General features: G+C 38.9%; 1 protein-coding gene across 10 annotated transcripts in view; it reads left to right on the top strand.

Annotated features, from left to right (window-relative positions):
• FHOD3 (formin homology 2 domain containing 3) overlaps positions 1-16,508 on the top strand; it is a 268,815-nt gene that overhangs the window by 126,877 nt on the left and 125,430 nt on the right. For all 10 annotated transcript variants that reach the window (XM_026678282.2, XM_087946239.1, XM_026678281.2 and 7 more), the window contains exons 8-9: positions 3,957-4,051; positions 11,464-11,607. In XM_026678282.2, coding sequence (XP_026534067.1) covers positions 3,957-4,051; positions 11,464-11,607 — 239 coding nt within the window. The remainder of the gene's footprint in view (positions 1-3,956; positions 4,052-11,463; positions 11,608-16,508) is intronic.

Below are 16,508 nucleotides of genomic sequence, written 5' to 3'. Positions count from 1 at the left end.
TTTCTCAAAACAATAAATCACATTACCCAATCTGGAAGCTGGCTGGTTGCTTGGTTACCTCTCTCCTCCTTTTCTACCCAGCCAGCCGTTGAAATGCCTATGACATACCAGAAAGCCATGCTATTTGATATCAATGCCCATCTTACTCTCCTCTCCAGCTCTAAGCTGTGTCAGCCTGAAATCCTGAGAAAGAAACCCCACAGAAACTAAATGGCCATAGCCAGGTCGGTTTCTGGCCTGACAGGCTGCCCCTCCCAATTGAAGGAACCCTCCCACAAAAGAGAGACAGAGCACAGTGAAGTTAATCGAGCACTCCTAACCATCCTCTCCCTCCCCCGGGAGGACCTTTTGGCTTTTGGGGGTACATATCATGAAATTGCTTCACTAACCTATCTGCTCTCACCTTCCAACTCTTCACCCAGGTGGCTTCAGCAAGGGGGTATCCTTCCAGTGCACTAGATATTTCAACTGACCCTTGTGTTCTCTCGAATCTAGGATTTTCTTTACCTCGTAATGTGTTTGTCAGGTTTCCAAGTGATTAAATCCATTTAAAAAGAAAAGTACAAAGTCCATCTTCCAAAAATATTTCTTTTATTTAGGACAGCATCAAATTGGCAAAGTCCATGGTAATTCTGGATCTGGCACAACCCGGAATTACCCCACAATATTACAAGCTAGAAACAACCCCCAAAAGTCACATTCTTTAGTAGAAGTAAATCAGTGTTGCTTGATATCATAAATCTCCACCTCAAGGGGCCCAACCATGGACAGCTTGTTTCCCATGAGAAGAAAGATCACCTAGCCAAAACACTCTCTTTATCTCCACTCCTCCCTCCTTAGGAATGTGTCAAGCTCGAAACCCTTCCCCCCATGACTACCACAGAGAAAGTAAGAAAAAGAATATATACTAAGATTAACTAAAATAACTACACTTATGTCAATTTTGGGCTTGACGGTATTTGGCCTTCAACCACTATTGGCTTGGGTGATATCCTACCTATTGGCCTGAATTGAGAGCCCACAACAGGTTTTAATAAACTGCTGTAGAAGAGCAGATGCACTTTCTCTAACAATTGAGGGAGCTTAAGTTGCAAGTGACCGGGTTAATAACTTTCACTGTTAGGGAAAGGCCCTCTGAACTTCAGACCGATCTTCTTTCAGATATTTTGTGAACAAGTAGACCTTAAACTGCAGTTGGGGACAACAGTGCTTGTCAGCTTGGGTCTTATATGCTTCCACTGCCTCCCATAGGGCTTATTTGGTATTTTCCCAGGCTTTTTTCAATGACTCCATCCACTCTGCTAGCAACATGAAGGAGCGGGGCTCCTGGGGGAGCTCAGGCATAGGGATAAACTCCATGCTGCTAGTGACTTGAAATGGGGTCAGCCCTATGCTACTGTGCACTGTATTGTTGTATGCCATCTCAGCAAATGGCAACAGCTCTGCCCAGTCTGTTTGCTGGTAGTTGACATAGAATCTCCAATATTGTTCCACCATGGCATTGGCTTGTTTCGTGGCCCCATTAGTACTCGAATGGAATACCAAACTCAGCCCTTGTGAGACCCAATGGACCTCATGAACTCCCTCCAGAACTTAGCAGTGAATTGGACCCCCCATTGGAGATAATCCTACGAGGGACACCATGCAACCTGTAGATACACTTTATAAACAGGTTAGCCAACTTCCACACTGACAGGAGCCCTGGGCAAGCTATGAAATGGGCTTGTTTGGAAAACAAGTTGATGACGGACCAGATGACAGTACTCCCTCCACTCGCAGGGAGTTCAACAATTAAATCCATGGCTATTTCCTCCCAGGGTTGGGACGGGTCGGCTACCTGCTGGAGCAGTCCAGGGGGTCTCCCTGGTCTCTTCTTCATGGCGGCACAGGTGGCGCAACTCTTAACATAATCCTCAATATCCTTTTTCATGTTTGGCTACCAGAACTGCCTTCTGGCCAGATGCAGGGTTTTCAGGTAGGCGAAATGCTCCACTTGCTTCAAGTCATGATTCTTTTGGAGAACGCAGAGCCGTAAGCTGCTGGGTACATACAATTTGGATCCTTTCCAGGCTAGTCCATCTTTGAGAGTTAGTATTCACGGGTTGTGTCGGAACCATGGGTCGGCTGGCCTGACCTCTAGTTATGGCCTGTAAGGTAGTTTGGGAGAGGGGATCATTTTATGAACCACCTCTTCACGCTTGCTGTGGTACCATGGTTTATGTGACAAAGCATCCACCAGGATGTTCTTCTTTCCTGGGATGTGCTTCAGTTCAAAGTTGAATCATTTGAAATATTGTGCCCAACGGACCTGCTTTGGGAAGAGCTTGCAGGAGGTGGTTTAGTGCCTCTAAATTCTTGTGATCAGTCCATACCTCAAACAGCACACCACTGCCCTCAAGGAAGTGGCTCCAGGTTAGCAGGGCCCACCTGATTGCTTAGGCTTCTTTCTCCTACACCGCTCACCTCTGCTCAGTTTCAGTCATTTTTTTGAGGGGGTATAAGTACAGGACTGTAAGTTGCTTTCTACATTTTTTGGAGGGGAATGGTTGTGACGGCCACATTGCTGGCATTGGCTTGGATTACAAAAGGGTGTTGAGGATTGGCTCCTTAGTGAACAGCCTCTTCAATAACTCAAAAGCCTGCTGACATACCAGGGTCCACTGTAGGGGCTGACTCGGTTGTAGTTGTTGAGGTCTTCCCCAGTTTTTAACAGTTCGGTGATGGGCAGGATCTCAGCAAACGAGGGGATAAACTGCCAGTAGAAGTTCATGAACCCCAGGAAGCTGTTTTCACGTATGTGGGGGTTGCCAGTGTAAAATGGCTTTTACTTTAGCCTGGTCCATCTCTATGCCCTTGCTCATACTTGGTAGCCCAAGTAATCCAGACTGGTCTTGTGGAACTCACACTTCGACAACATTGTATATAATTTCGCCACAAGGAGTTTCTCCAATACTTGCTGCACTAACTTCACATGTTGTTCTAGGGTCTCTGTGAAGATAACAATGTCATCTAGGTATACAAGGACTCCTTTATACAAGTGCTCATGTAGCACCTCGTTTATCAGTTGCATGAATACTGCCAGAGCACCTTGCAGCCCAAAGGGCATTACTTTGAATTGGAAGCTCCCTAAGGGGCAGTTAAAAGGTGTTTTCCACTCATCCCTTCTTTGATTCGTACCTGGTAGTACGCCTCCCACAGGTCTAGTTTGGTGAACACTTTCCCCTTGGCCAGGTGGGTCAGCATGTCTTTCATGAGGGGAAGTGGGTAGGTGTTCTCCATGCATACGTTTATTCCTCTAAAATCCACACAAAGCTTCATTGACCTGTCTTTTTTCTCCTTAAAGAGGACTGGGGTGGCTACTCTAGACTTAGCCAGCTGGATAAACCCATGGGCTAGGTTAGTCTCGATGTACTTTCTTAGCTCTTTCATCTCTTTCAGGGTCATGGAGTACATCTTTGGCTGGGTAGTTTAGCGCCTGATACAAACTCTATGGCCCAATCTTTGGGGTGGTGATGGGGTAGCCCGTTGTATTCCTCCTCACTGAATATTTCAACCAGGTCCCGGTACTCTCTAAAAATCTGAGGTTTGGCTGGGGGCTGCTGTGAAGCAGCAGTGCCCTTCTCTCTTCACCCAGTGCCGCTGCTTCACTGGGCCATCTCTCCTCCAGCATCCGACTGAGCAGGTTCAGGGCCTATCTCCAGACTTAGTTTCTGTAGCCACCTCCCATGTGATGGTGGAGGACCATTTATCAAACCAGGATAGGCCCAGGATCACTGTTTCTATCTTTTTGGCACCTTGTGCTTGCCCATTTCCAGTCTTATGGGCTCAGTGAGGAGGGTAGAAGCCCTCCCCTCCCCCATCAATGATCCATTATTTTTAAATATTAATCTTTTTTTTAAATAGCTAATACGGGCAAACGAAATTCTTCTTTATAATATTAATATTTCTTTGTTCAGGTCTCAAGCCATGGTCCAGTGTCATGGAGATTTTGGAGGAAAAGGATGGACTTGATACAGAGTTACTAGTTTATGCAATGACTTTAATAAATAAGGTTTGTTTTAATTTGACATACATGTATTCAAATATATTCAGAGTTTTCTATGTTAAGTTATAATTAGAAAGTTATTTTAAAGTCAACAGAGATATTAATATTGAAATGGATTTTTAATGCTTTCTTCCTTTGATAATCTTTGATAATCCTTTGATAATACATCAAGGTTGTTTCAGACTATGTATTATATGATATGATCCACAAAGAGTCAAGAATTGTTAACCAGCAAAATATATTGCAAATTGCAATCAAATGACCACAGGATGCTACAAATAGTTGTATAGGCAAGCCAAGTGCCAAGCATCTGAAATTTAGTCATGTAACCTTAGAGGATGGGATGACACAATATTTTACAATGGCCTGGATCATAAAGCATCTGAACTAGTCCCATCATAATTTCAAACAGTAAGTGACTGATCATAAATTGAGGACTACCTGTATACTACTTTCACTCAGTATTACAAAGAACCAATTTGCTGTAATAGTTAAGGATTAGGCTATAACCCAGGAGACTGGGAGTTCTAGTTCAGCCTTAGGCATAAAGCCAGCTGGTTGGCCTTTTGCAAGTTACTCTGTCAGTCCTAGGAAGAAGGCAGTGGCAAACCACTTCCAAACTCTTGCCACAGAAACTGCAGGGAGTTGTCCAGGCAATAGCCAGGAGTCAATATTGACTTGAAGGCATAGCAAAAAAAACTCACAATAGATGAAGCAATGATAAACTTTGAGATGGAGTGGCCATGATCTAACTTTCTTGACATTCCACCAGCAGCTGTAACTGGCATATCTAGACGCACAATGAAACACAAGTATCCTTGTAGAGCAGAGTTCCTCAACTTTTCTGGGTTTGCAGCCCGGAGGGAGGAGGGGCAGGGCGCCTTTACGCATGCATATGCTTGTGTGAACAGCACCACAAGTGCCCACATGACACTCGTGATGCTAGCACAAATTGGGGGGATACGGCCCACAAGTTGGGGAGTACTTTTCACTACCTCAAAGTTTTTGCTTCGGATTCCTTTTAGGATTCCTTTTCTTATTTTATCTCAGTTCCTAAATTTTACATTAAATTCCATTTTTCCTAAACCCTGTTCTCCTTTCTTGATCCCACAAAAGTAATTTGAGAACCTGAGTCATCTTTAAGCCCACTTCTCACTCTAGTTCAGGGGTTTTCAAACTTGGCATGGATTTCAACTCCCAGAATTCCCCAGCCAACATGGCTGATTGAGAAATTATGGGAAGTGAAATCAACAAATCTTAAAGTTGCCAAGTTTGAAGACATCTGCTGTAATTAAGTCTCAAGTTTAAAACACTTTTTCTAACTCTGAATTCCTCTGCTTTATATAATTTGCATATTACTTTTTATTTTGTTTTTCTCATAATATTTTAATTTCAGAGTCAGATCATTAAAAATTAGTGCTTTTTTGCTGTCCCTGAAATAAATAACTTGTCTGTTTTGATTGATTTCAACTTTCACATCTTAAATCCATCAACACTGTTATGGAAGAATTTGGTTCTATCATAATAGAAAGAAGAAACACACCTTTTCTGAAAAATCTTTATTTATTATTATTGTTGTATTGTAATACAAATACTTTCTGGCAGAACAATTAATCAGTGGACCAGTTTGCCTCTAGAAGTTGGGGTGGTCCAACACTGGAGGTTTTAAAGAAGAGATTGGACAACCATTTGTCTGCAATGCTATAGGGTCGTGATGGCGAACCTATGGCACGCGTGCTGGAAGTGGCACACAGAGCCATCTCTCTGGGCATGCCAGCCATCACCTGTTTCTCTTCTGGGATTCTGGCATGCACCTACCTGCCAGACAGCTGGTCTTCGAGTGCATGAGAGCACTGAAAATTGGAACAGCAGCTCCCTGGCGTGCATGTGAACGCCGGGAAGTTGAGCTTCTGGTTTCCAGCACATGCATGCATGCCGGGGAGCTGTTCTTCTGGTTTTCAGCACGCCTGCACGTGTAAAAACCAGCTGGCCGGTGCACATGCGTGTGCTGGAACCCGGAAGAGCAACAGGTGAGGGCTGGCAGGGAGTTGCTCTTCAAGTTTCCTATGCTTTCCCACCTGCACACTCCCATTTCGGCACTCAGTGCCAAAAAGGTTCGCCAACACTACTATAGGGGTTCATGCCTGAGCAGGGGGTTGGTCTAGAAGACCTGCAAGGTTCCTTCCAGTTCTTATTCTGCTAAAATTAAATACTTTTTATTATGGTTAATTAATTAGTCATATGTGTAGAGTAGATTTGGCATTTTTATCCACCTATTTAGTACTTCCTTATGAATTGGGCTAGGCAGATGTTATTTGATAAGAGTCGCAAAATATAAGCTTTTCCATGTAAAACTGCTTTTTTGCAATTGATTTATAGTGATTTTGTCAATGCTAATCATGTTCAAGTAACTTTAGAGTTTTGACACCTGTGATCATTGGTAATATGTTTGCTTTATTTTACCACATTCATTCAACTTCTATTTGCAGGTCTTTGCTATTTTTTTTAATTAGATGCACATTCAGCTAGATATTTAGACTGGATTTGACATTTATTCAGGGAGCTGGAATATGCAGGTGTCCTTGTTTGATGGTGTTAAAATGATCATGGTTTGTATGCTGTTCCAAGTAAAGCTGTGTTTTGCAATTAACTGATGGTGATTTTCTCAGTGATGATGGTGTTCAAATAGTGCTCCACTTGTTTTGAGGTACACAACTACATGAAATTGCAGCTACCAATTATTTAGCTGATGTGGCCTTCATTTGCACCAAAGTTTCATAGAAACCTTGGATGTCATAATATAATATATTTAATCTAAGCAGTGTGACAGATGGAAATTTTGTCAATGAATAGATTTGCTAAGTATTGAATAGATTTGCTAAGGCTTTTGGATATGGCATCCAATATGCCCATCACCATCACCACCATTGTAATCAAATTCTTTCAGTTTTGAATTTTAGATCTTGGTACAATATGACCCACTCCAATTCTTTGTCTTCTGTTCTATTATCATGTAATACAGCCACACAAATATCCACAATTTTCAACCATAGTTAAATTGGATGTATTGCTCACCAAGACTATATCAGTTTGTATTCAGAAATCCCACAGTATTTTAATCTATCAGTCTATCTTTTCTAAGGTCTTGGACCTATTGTTATTAACTGCCAGATGTTGGCATTAATTCACATTGATTTCTTCTTAAAAAACTAAGGTGTGGTGATATATTGGTGTAGTGTATGTGCAGATCCAGAGTGTGGCCTTGTGTTATTAGTTAGTATTATGGTTCATGACCCAATCAGTCAAATATTTAGACAGGATTTGGCATTTTTATTCTCCTATCAAGTCCTTCCCAAGACCTGGAATAGGTAGATATTGATGTTTGATGGTGTTAAAGATATTATTGCAGGATGTAAGCTGTTCCAAATAAACCTGATTTTTGCAAATAGTGGATAATGATGATTTCATCAATGATAATGATGTTCAAGTGATGCTCCAGTTGTTTTGAGATTATACCCAAGGTGCCTGTCGCTTTGCTTTCTTTTACCACAATCGTTCTAATTTCATATGCAGGTCTTTTGTTTTGTTATTTTCTCCAGTTTTTTCTCTTCTAGTCAGCTGTCTCCAGGTTCTGTGACATCCAGTTGTTAAGTCTGAAGTCATATTTGTTGCAAATCTTATTTCATTCTGAGCCTTAGCTTTCCTGACTTCATCTTTGCAATTTCCAGCTATTTGTTGGTACTCTGCCTTAGTCATGTGTCCCTCTTTCCATTTTTTGTATGTATCCTTTTCAGTTTAGGGAAATTTTTTGTGCAGCCATGCTGGTTTCTTCATGGGTTTTTTCTTTTTCAATGGTATTGTTCTGGGCTTTTATAATCAAGTTTTTCAGAATTACCCAAGCTTCTTGAGTTGTTTTCCTCTTTAAGATTTTCATCCTGGAACCTTTCCCAAGCTCTCTCTGAGGTTGTTGAAATCCGTTAGAATATAGAGTAGAATAGAATTCTTTATTGGCCAAGTGTGATCGGACACACAAGGAATTTGTCTTGGTACAAGTGCTTTCAGTGTACATAAAAGAAAAGATACACTCGTCAAGAGTCAAGAATCATAAGGTACAGCACTTAATAATAATAGTTCTTTTAAAGTTTAAGACACTGATTTGCTTTTGTTTTATTGCTTTTGATTTCATTATATTGAATTTCAATCTGACATGGTCACTCTTCTCCAAAGTTTTGGCAACTTCAGTTCCCTCTATCACTCTTTCTCTTTTAGTGAGAATTGGATCCAATATAGCTTTTCCTCTATTTCCCTTCTCCACCTTTTAGAAGACAAAGTTATCAGCTAGATTGGTAGGAACCTGTTCAATCTCCCACTTGATGCAGTTTGTCTCCCAGTTGATATCAGGACAAAGTCTCCTGTTACTTCTGTGGTATGTTTCCTGTGTATGTGTGTGTGTTGAATTGGTTTGCAAAACGTTCATCTATTTCTTCTGCTTAGTTGGGTGGCAATGTCTTTTTTTTTTCTTTTATATTGACCATATGCATTCTAGGAGGTTTTAATCCTTGGTTTTGCACATTTCTGTATAGATGTAGCGATTGATCTCTTACTTATAATGCAACTCCACCTCCGTATATTTCTTTTGATTAGTTTGAAGTCTTTCATCCCAGTCATGAATTTCATCCCACCAATATTCTGTAATAGCAATTATATCATACCTGCCTTTGTGTACTAGTATTTCAAGTTCACCTTGTTTGTCCCCTAAACTTTGAGTGTTAGCGTATAGGCATTTAAGTCCTTTATGGCTGATTCTGGGCATGTTCCTATATCTCCTAGTTTGTATCTGTGTCTTCTTTTCTTCCCATCACTCATGGTTTGATTGGGAAAAACATTTTTTTAGCTTTTCTCTTGAGACTTGTCCATTATGTGTCAGCATTCCAACCAAACTTTCCATCCCAAATTCAACACTCAGAGACAAAGTCCATCCAAGTAAGAATTTATTAGAGAAGTCATATTGGCATATCTGGGGAAACCCTAAATCTAAATCCCCGCGTTTTCCCCTGCTACACTAAAACTTACACTCAGCCCCTTACTGATGATCCTCAAGTTACACTCTCCAAACCACCTCATTCTGAACTCCCACCAAGTTCAGTCACTCCCCTCCAAACTCCAGCACCTTGACCTTGAGCTCTGGCAAAAGAATGTTGTTGTGGCTATCCTCCCTTCTCATTTCACTCTCTTTCCCATAGTTACCCATACTCGCTTGTGGCAGCCTCCAATCTGATTCAAGATGGATCCCGGGCTGACATTGCAGTTGATTTACTGGTATAGCTCTCACTTTCCTCAGAGCATGCAAGTCCCACAACATGTGAAGGTGGTGCCTTTATATACATGGATCTAAGCATAGTGGCCTTTGTTATTATTATATAATTCTGTGTAGCATTAGTTTTATATATTTCTTATATAATTATTAGGGTTGGTCATACTGTTAGCCAGATGTTTAAACTGGGTTATATTATTATATACAATATAATATTATTAAATTATGATATTATTATAACACACATAGTTATATAATTAATCATTTTTATTCATTATTTTATTATTTTTATATACATAATAATGAAAAATCACAACCGCCAGTTTTTTAGTTGGTGATGGTGAAGAAGAAAGGTAAAAAGAGAAAGGGATAAGGAAAAAGCAAAATTGAAGCCTGCAAACAAAAAAGAAAAAAGCATTAGAAAGATATGACTTCTAACTTTTTTTGATAGGATAAAATAAAAAAACCAATGACCTTTGAACTACAATACTTCTATCACCACTATCAAACCTCAAAGTTAAAATTTCATTTTTTTAGTTTCAAATTAAAAAAGCAAGAGTGGTTTTCAAATGGAAACCAAATTAAATAAATAATAGTCATCACAATAGTCAATTTTGCCTTATCCTCATATTCCATTAATTTCCCCATTGATTTTTCCATTGTGGGTATATGTGATTTTTTCCCATCTCTGTACATAGAGAAGTCTGCTGCTGTTGTCATATATAAAAACAAAGTTATAATCTGATTGTCAATCTAATCTAAAAAAAAGGCTGACTTCAATTATATATTCAGTTTCTTACATGTTGAAATAACTTTTCCTTATAGGCCTTTGTTCAGTGGTGGGCTCCAACTAATTTAACATCTGGTTCGTCCTAAAGACCGGCTGGGCGCAGCTGGGGGAGGTCATGTGACTGAGTGGGCATGGCCAATTTGATGTCACTCACGGCAAAGTGGGGTGGTGCAGGTGGGCTGAAGTGGCGGTGGCCAGAGCTTTTGACTTATCTTTGTGCAGCAACGGTGATTCTCTGATGCCTCATCTCTTGCTGGGTCTTGCTGCCCAACAGTCAGGGTTTTTTTAAAAAGGGTTTTGCAGCAGGAAATAGCAGGCAGCTACCTCCGGCCTTTGTTGGTGCAGCTGGGCACACAACCCTGCTCTGAACACTGGCCTGCAGCCGCACCACTCTTTTTCAGTGCGAGAAGCCTGCAGCCGCCTGTCTTTTTCAGACCTAGAAGCCTGCAGCCACTGGTCTTTTACAGCACGAGAAGTCTGTAGCTGCCATTTTTTGCTGGCACAAAGGGCTTGCAGCAGCAGCCTCTTTGCCAACTGGAACCAAAACTGGAGTGATGGCTGGAGGATTCTTACTCCAGCAAAGACATGTGGTTGCAGGCTTCTTGCACCAGCAAAGACATATGGCTGCAGGCTTTTCACACTGGCAAAGAGTTGGCAGCTGCAGGATTCTCGGTGGGGAGGGACATGGCGAGGCTCAGCTGCCTTTCGGGACCCGCTCTGGGCTGGGCAGGTGGCATGCAGGTGGAGGCTCCAGGGAAGGCCACAGCCAGGCACGTCCTCCGACCCGAGGCAAACGGAGAGCGTGCAGCATGCTGACGGAAGGATAGCAAGAGCCAGGCCAGAAAGGCAACCGAGCCTCGCCGTGTCCACCCTGAGGCAGGCCTTTGGTTGAGTGCCTTACCTTTGTGGGCAGCCATGGTGAGCAGGTGAGGCGTGGAAATCAGCTGGGCCACATGGTCTGGGCAAGCAAAGGAACCAGAGAATAGCTACTATTCTAGCCACTGGCCAAGGTGGGCAAGGCAAGATAGGACAGGGCAGGGTGTGCAGGGCCAGCCAGTGGTGGGATTTGCCAGTTCGCCAAATTGCGCAGAATCTTAACAAATGGTACACCCGAACCGGTGTGAACCAGCAGCAGCCCAACTCTGCCTTTGTTCCTGTGATTTATATCATCCCATTAACTTTCCATTCTCCAAAGTTATCCCAAAAGACATCGGTGGCATATATCAAGCAATGCATAGGACTTCATAGACACTTTAGTTGTACTTGATATTCTGTTCAAAACAAAAATTGAAATAATTCCATTTTTACTTTCAGACATTATCTGGCTTGCCAGATCAAGATTCTTTTTATGATGTTATTGACTGTCTAGAAGAGCTGGGGATGGAAAAAATTTCCCGGAAGCATCTGAACAAGAAAGGATCAGATTTGGATTTAATAGAGCAATTCAACATTTATGAGGTAATATAAAACGTCCTTCTCCTTTACAGCTTGTGAATATTTCATAACATTTGCAAGAAAAGTGCATCTATAGTACCACTTGCCTAGTTATTTTTATTTGGAAAGGCAAAGATAGACATATGCATTACAGATGCAGAAAAATGGTAGCATAGTTTATTGTAAAATGCATTTTTACTAGGCAGGAATAATACCAAAATGAAAGCAAGCATATTTATTTAACTGTGTGACCCAGTTGAACAGGGTTAATATTGATAATAATAAAATTGTTGCAGTGCAGTAGTTTTATTCTAATAAGAAATTAAAACATACAGCATTAAGAAAAGGATCTGCTTGTAAATGCTTCATATGCATAAATATTATTCAGAATGATGCATTAATTGTACAGTAAGTTCTCTTTTATCATTTTATATTAATGCTATTTTGTACCAGGCTTCCAGCTTTGTTTCCCAGTTTTCTTTATAAAAAAACATATTCTTAATGCTATCCAAGACCTTTGTCTCTCCTTCCTTGAACTAGTCATCTCTTTTTTGAGCTGGCCCATGTGGGAATGCTCAAGGAACAGTTATCCAGTGCCATGCCACCTTCCTTTTCTTCCCTCATTGCCTCACTGGACATATCATATAGCAGCTCACAGAGTAGAAGCATCACTCTGGAGCTTAATGTTGCTCCATTATTTAAGAGGAAGGGAAAACTACAGATTTCAGGAAGTGAGATAAAATGTGACTTCCCATATTTCATGTCCCACAACTCTTTGCACAGCTTATCTCTTGGAGTAAGAGGCAAATCAGCGTTTTATTGGCTTCATTTCTCAAACTTCACAGATTCCAGCAACATTATGAGGATGTGGAGCACATTCATTTGTTTGATGATTCTGTATGAAATCAGCTTTTACACATTTCCAGGAATCAACTAAAAAAGAACCCAACATGAAACAACCAATGATAAACTATTTAAGCAAAGACCATTCTTGGGTTTGGATTCTTTGCTTATGCTGTCAATATAGGTGATAAACAATAGCAGTAATAGTACATATCCCTGTTTTATTCCAGCCATTTCTGTTAAGAGGTCCATTGTTTCTTGATTTGTTTTAACTACACTTCTTCAATTCCAGTATAAACTTTTGCTTACTTTAACCCATATTGGGTCAATGTTCACCATAGCAGTTTCCTGTCAGTTTTATCAAATTCTTTCTCTTGGTCTACAAATGTAACAAAGAGATTTCTTATTTTATTCTTTTCTATTAATTGTTCAAGCACAAGCATTCCATCTATGCAGCTTCTATTTCTTCCCAAGCTCATCTGCTCTTCTACTAGTTGCAGTTCTATAGTTGGTGTTAATCTCATTTTTGTTATCTTGGTGTACATTTTCCCTAAATCAGAGATCCTCAACCTCCAGGCCACAGCCTTAGACTGTTCCACGACCCATTGAGAACCAAGCAACACAAACAGCGCGCAAGCCCTCGAAGCTCCATTTGCGCAAGTGGCACATGTGTAAACGAAACCAACCCTTCCCACCGCCACCACTCCAAAACCAGAAAGGTTGGAGACTGCTGTTCTAGTGGCTCAAGAGTGAGATGCCTCAGTAGTGTGTGCATTCTCATTTGTTCCCTTTGTTTTTCAACAGTGGTGTTATTTGCTTGTTGCCAAGCAGGAAGTGTATTAATTATGTCCATGCTGCGTTAAAGACTCTATGAAATCATCTGATGCTGCTTTTCTCCATGATTTGAATTATTTCTTTTTTTTATTAAAAAGTTTTTTATTTTTTATAACAAACATACAAAACAACAAATAAAACCTTCTTTCAATTGTATAGTGTGTCAGTTTGGTATATATATTCTGTGCACAATATCTATAATCTTTTCCTCTTAACTTTACTTTCATATTGTATTAATCAGCTTTCCATATCATATTATATCATTGTTATATTATCATTGAAATTAAAATTTCAATTCCAAATTATCTTTAAGAGCAAATCTCAATTCTTACTAAATTTTATTCATGATATAACTTATTCAGAAATAATAGGTTATAATATCTCATTACTATTATGTTATACTTCAATTTCTCATTTTTCTATCTAACCATTGATAAAATATATCCCAAATCTTATAAGACTCCTTTTTTTCTTGCTCTCTAATTGCTAATGTTAACCTACTCATTTCTGCACATTCCATTATTTTCTTAATCACTTTGTCCTCCATTGGAATTTTTTCATTTTTCCAATTTTGAGCAAATACAATTCTGGCTGCTGTTAAACATTAATAATCAGATATGTTATTTCTTTATTGTAACCTTCAGGTAAAATCCCCAATAAAAATATATCTGGTTTTAAATTTATATGCTGTTTTGTCATTTTTTCCAACCATGTGTGTCCAATACCTTTTAGCTTCCACACATATCCACACATATGTTAATATAATCCAAGTATCTGATGACATTTCCAACATTTTGCTGATTTATCCTTAAACATCTTTGCTATTCTTGCAGGGGATAAATGTCACCTGTAAAACATCTTATACAAATTCTCTTCATAAGCTGTTGACATTGTTAATTTTTAGTTTCTAGTCCATAATTTCTGCCATTTTTCCAAATCTATCCCATATCCAAAAAATTTCCCCCATGCAATCATCATTTCTTTAACTTGTTCTTCTAATTTCACCCCTAGTAAGTAACCATAAATTTTTTTAATCATCCTCTCTTCAGTACCTGTTAGGATTTTATCTAATTCAGTAAGTTCTTACTGTCTTTTTCATATCTAGAATGTATTTGCACATATGAATACCAATTCATATTTATTCCTTGTTCATCTAGTTCTTGCTTTGTTTTGACTTCAACCTTTTCATTTAAAATTTCACTATATCTAACGATATGTTCCATTTTAAAAACAATTGGGTACGCAAATGCCTCTATTGTTGATAATCAGATTGGTACTTTCAAATAATGTTTCCTTATTTTCTCCCATGTTGATAATAAGGCATCTCGAATATAATGTCTCCAAAAATGTCCATGCGCTTTACTTTCCTTATACCACAAAAATGCATGGCACCTCAATTGTAAATCATGACCTTCCAGTGTTAACAGTTTAGTATTTCTCAAAACAATCAATTCTTTCATCCACATCAGTATTACTGCCTGATAATATAATTCCCAATTGAGTAGTCCAAACCACCTCTCATTCTAGTATCTTGTAATAATTTTAGTTTAATTCTTGTCTTCTTTCCCTGCCATATATATTTCAACATCATTTTATTTAAATCGTCAAAATATTCTTTCCCTAGTTTTATTGGAATTGTCTGAAACAAATATAATATCCTTGGTAGTATATTCATCTTAATTGTAGATATTCTCCCTATTAGAGATAGTTGTGTTTTTCCATTTTTTCCCAATCTGTTGCTTTAATTTGTAATAATTAACTTCCTTAAGTGTTCCACATCTTGCTGTCAATTGTATTCCCAGACATTTCACTTTATTTGTGATCTGGATATTCAATCTGTCCATCAATACTTTCCTTTGTTTTTCTGTTATATTCTTAACTAAAATCTTAGTTTTTTTCTTTATTTATTTTTAATCCTGCAACCTGTCCATATTCTTCTATCTTTTCTATCAATTTAGAAGCTGTTTCCAATGGTTCTTCTAATATAAAGACCAGATCATCTGCAAATGCCTGCAGTTTATATTCTTCCTTTTTTATTTTCTTTCCCTTTATTTCTTTATCTTTCCTAATATTTCTATTTAATACTTCCAGAGCCAGTACAAATAACAATGGCGACAGAGGACATCCTTGCCTAGTTCCTTTTTTAATATTAATGTTATCTGTCAAATCTCCATTTATCATTACTTTTGCAGATTGTTTGTAATACATTGCCTCGATTGTTTTAATAAATCCTTCTCCAAAATCCATCTCTTCCATTTGCAATAACATAAATTGCCAATTTACATTGTCAAAAGCTTTTTGCACATCTAAAACCGCCAAGGCCATTGGCTTCTCTGGATGTGCTTCATAGTATTTCAATTTATTCAAAATTATTCTCGTGTTATCTTTTATTTGCCTCTTAGGCAAAAATCCATTTTGATCAGGATGTATAAAATGGTTCAAATATCTTTTAAGTTTTTCTGCCATTACTGAGGCAAATATTTTGTAGTCTGCATTCAGCAAGGATTTAGGTCTTTATCTGTTATAGATCAGTATCTTCTTCCGGTATAAGAGTAATATACGCCTCTGTCCATGAATTAGGTACTTTAGTTTTTGTCAAAACATCATTCATTATTTCAAGCATTGTAGTGTTTAAAGATTCCTGCAAAGTCTTATAAAGTTCCTCTGGTAGCCCATCTGGGCCCAGTGCTTTTCCAATATTTTGTCTACTTATCGCCTCTGTCAGTTCCATCATTGTTATTTTCCCTTCTAGCATTATCTTAGTTTCCTTGGATATTTGGGGCAGTTCTGCTTTTTGCAGATATTGTTCAACTTTTCCTTCTTCAATATTCTCTTGATTGTATAATTTCTCATAGTACTTCTGTACTATTTCTTTTTTTCTTCATGTCCATAACAAACCGTTCCATGTTCATCTATTAATCGTATTATCCTTTTCATTTCTCTCTCCTTTTTCAATTTATATGCTAACCATCTACCTGGTTTGTTTGCATTTTCAAAAAAGTTCCGTTTAGCTCTCCTGATTTTTTGTGCCAATTCTTCTTTTTCCATCAACCCCATTTTGTGCTTAACTATTTCCATTTGACTTTTAATGTCCTTTTTTTGTGGATGTCTTTGTAGTTCTTTCTCCAGTTTCTTGTAGTCCTCCTCTAATATTTGTTCTGCCTGTTGTTTCTTAATATTCCTTCTTCTCATATAAGTTATAACCAAACTTCTGATATAGGCCTTCATAGTATCCCATATATTTTGTA

Source organism: Notechis scutatus, chromosome Z (genome assembly GCF_049901735.1).
Source record: "Notechis scutatus isolate UNSWTSFEM ecotype Mainland chromosome Z, rNotScu1.2, whole genome shotgun sequence".
Taxonomy (NCBI): Eukaryota; Metazoa; Chordata; class Lepidosauria; order Squamata; family Elapidae; genus Notechis; species Notechis scutatus.
This window is presented reverse-complemented; position numbering and strand designations above follow the sequence as displayed.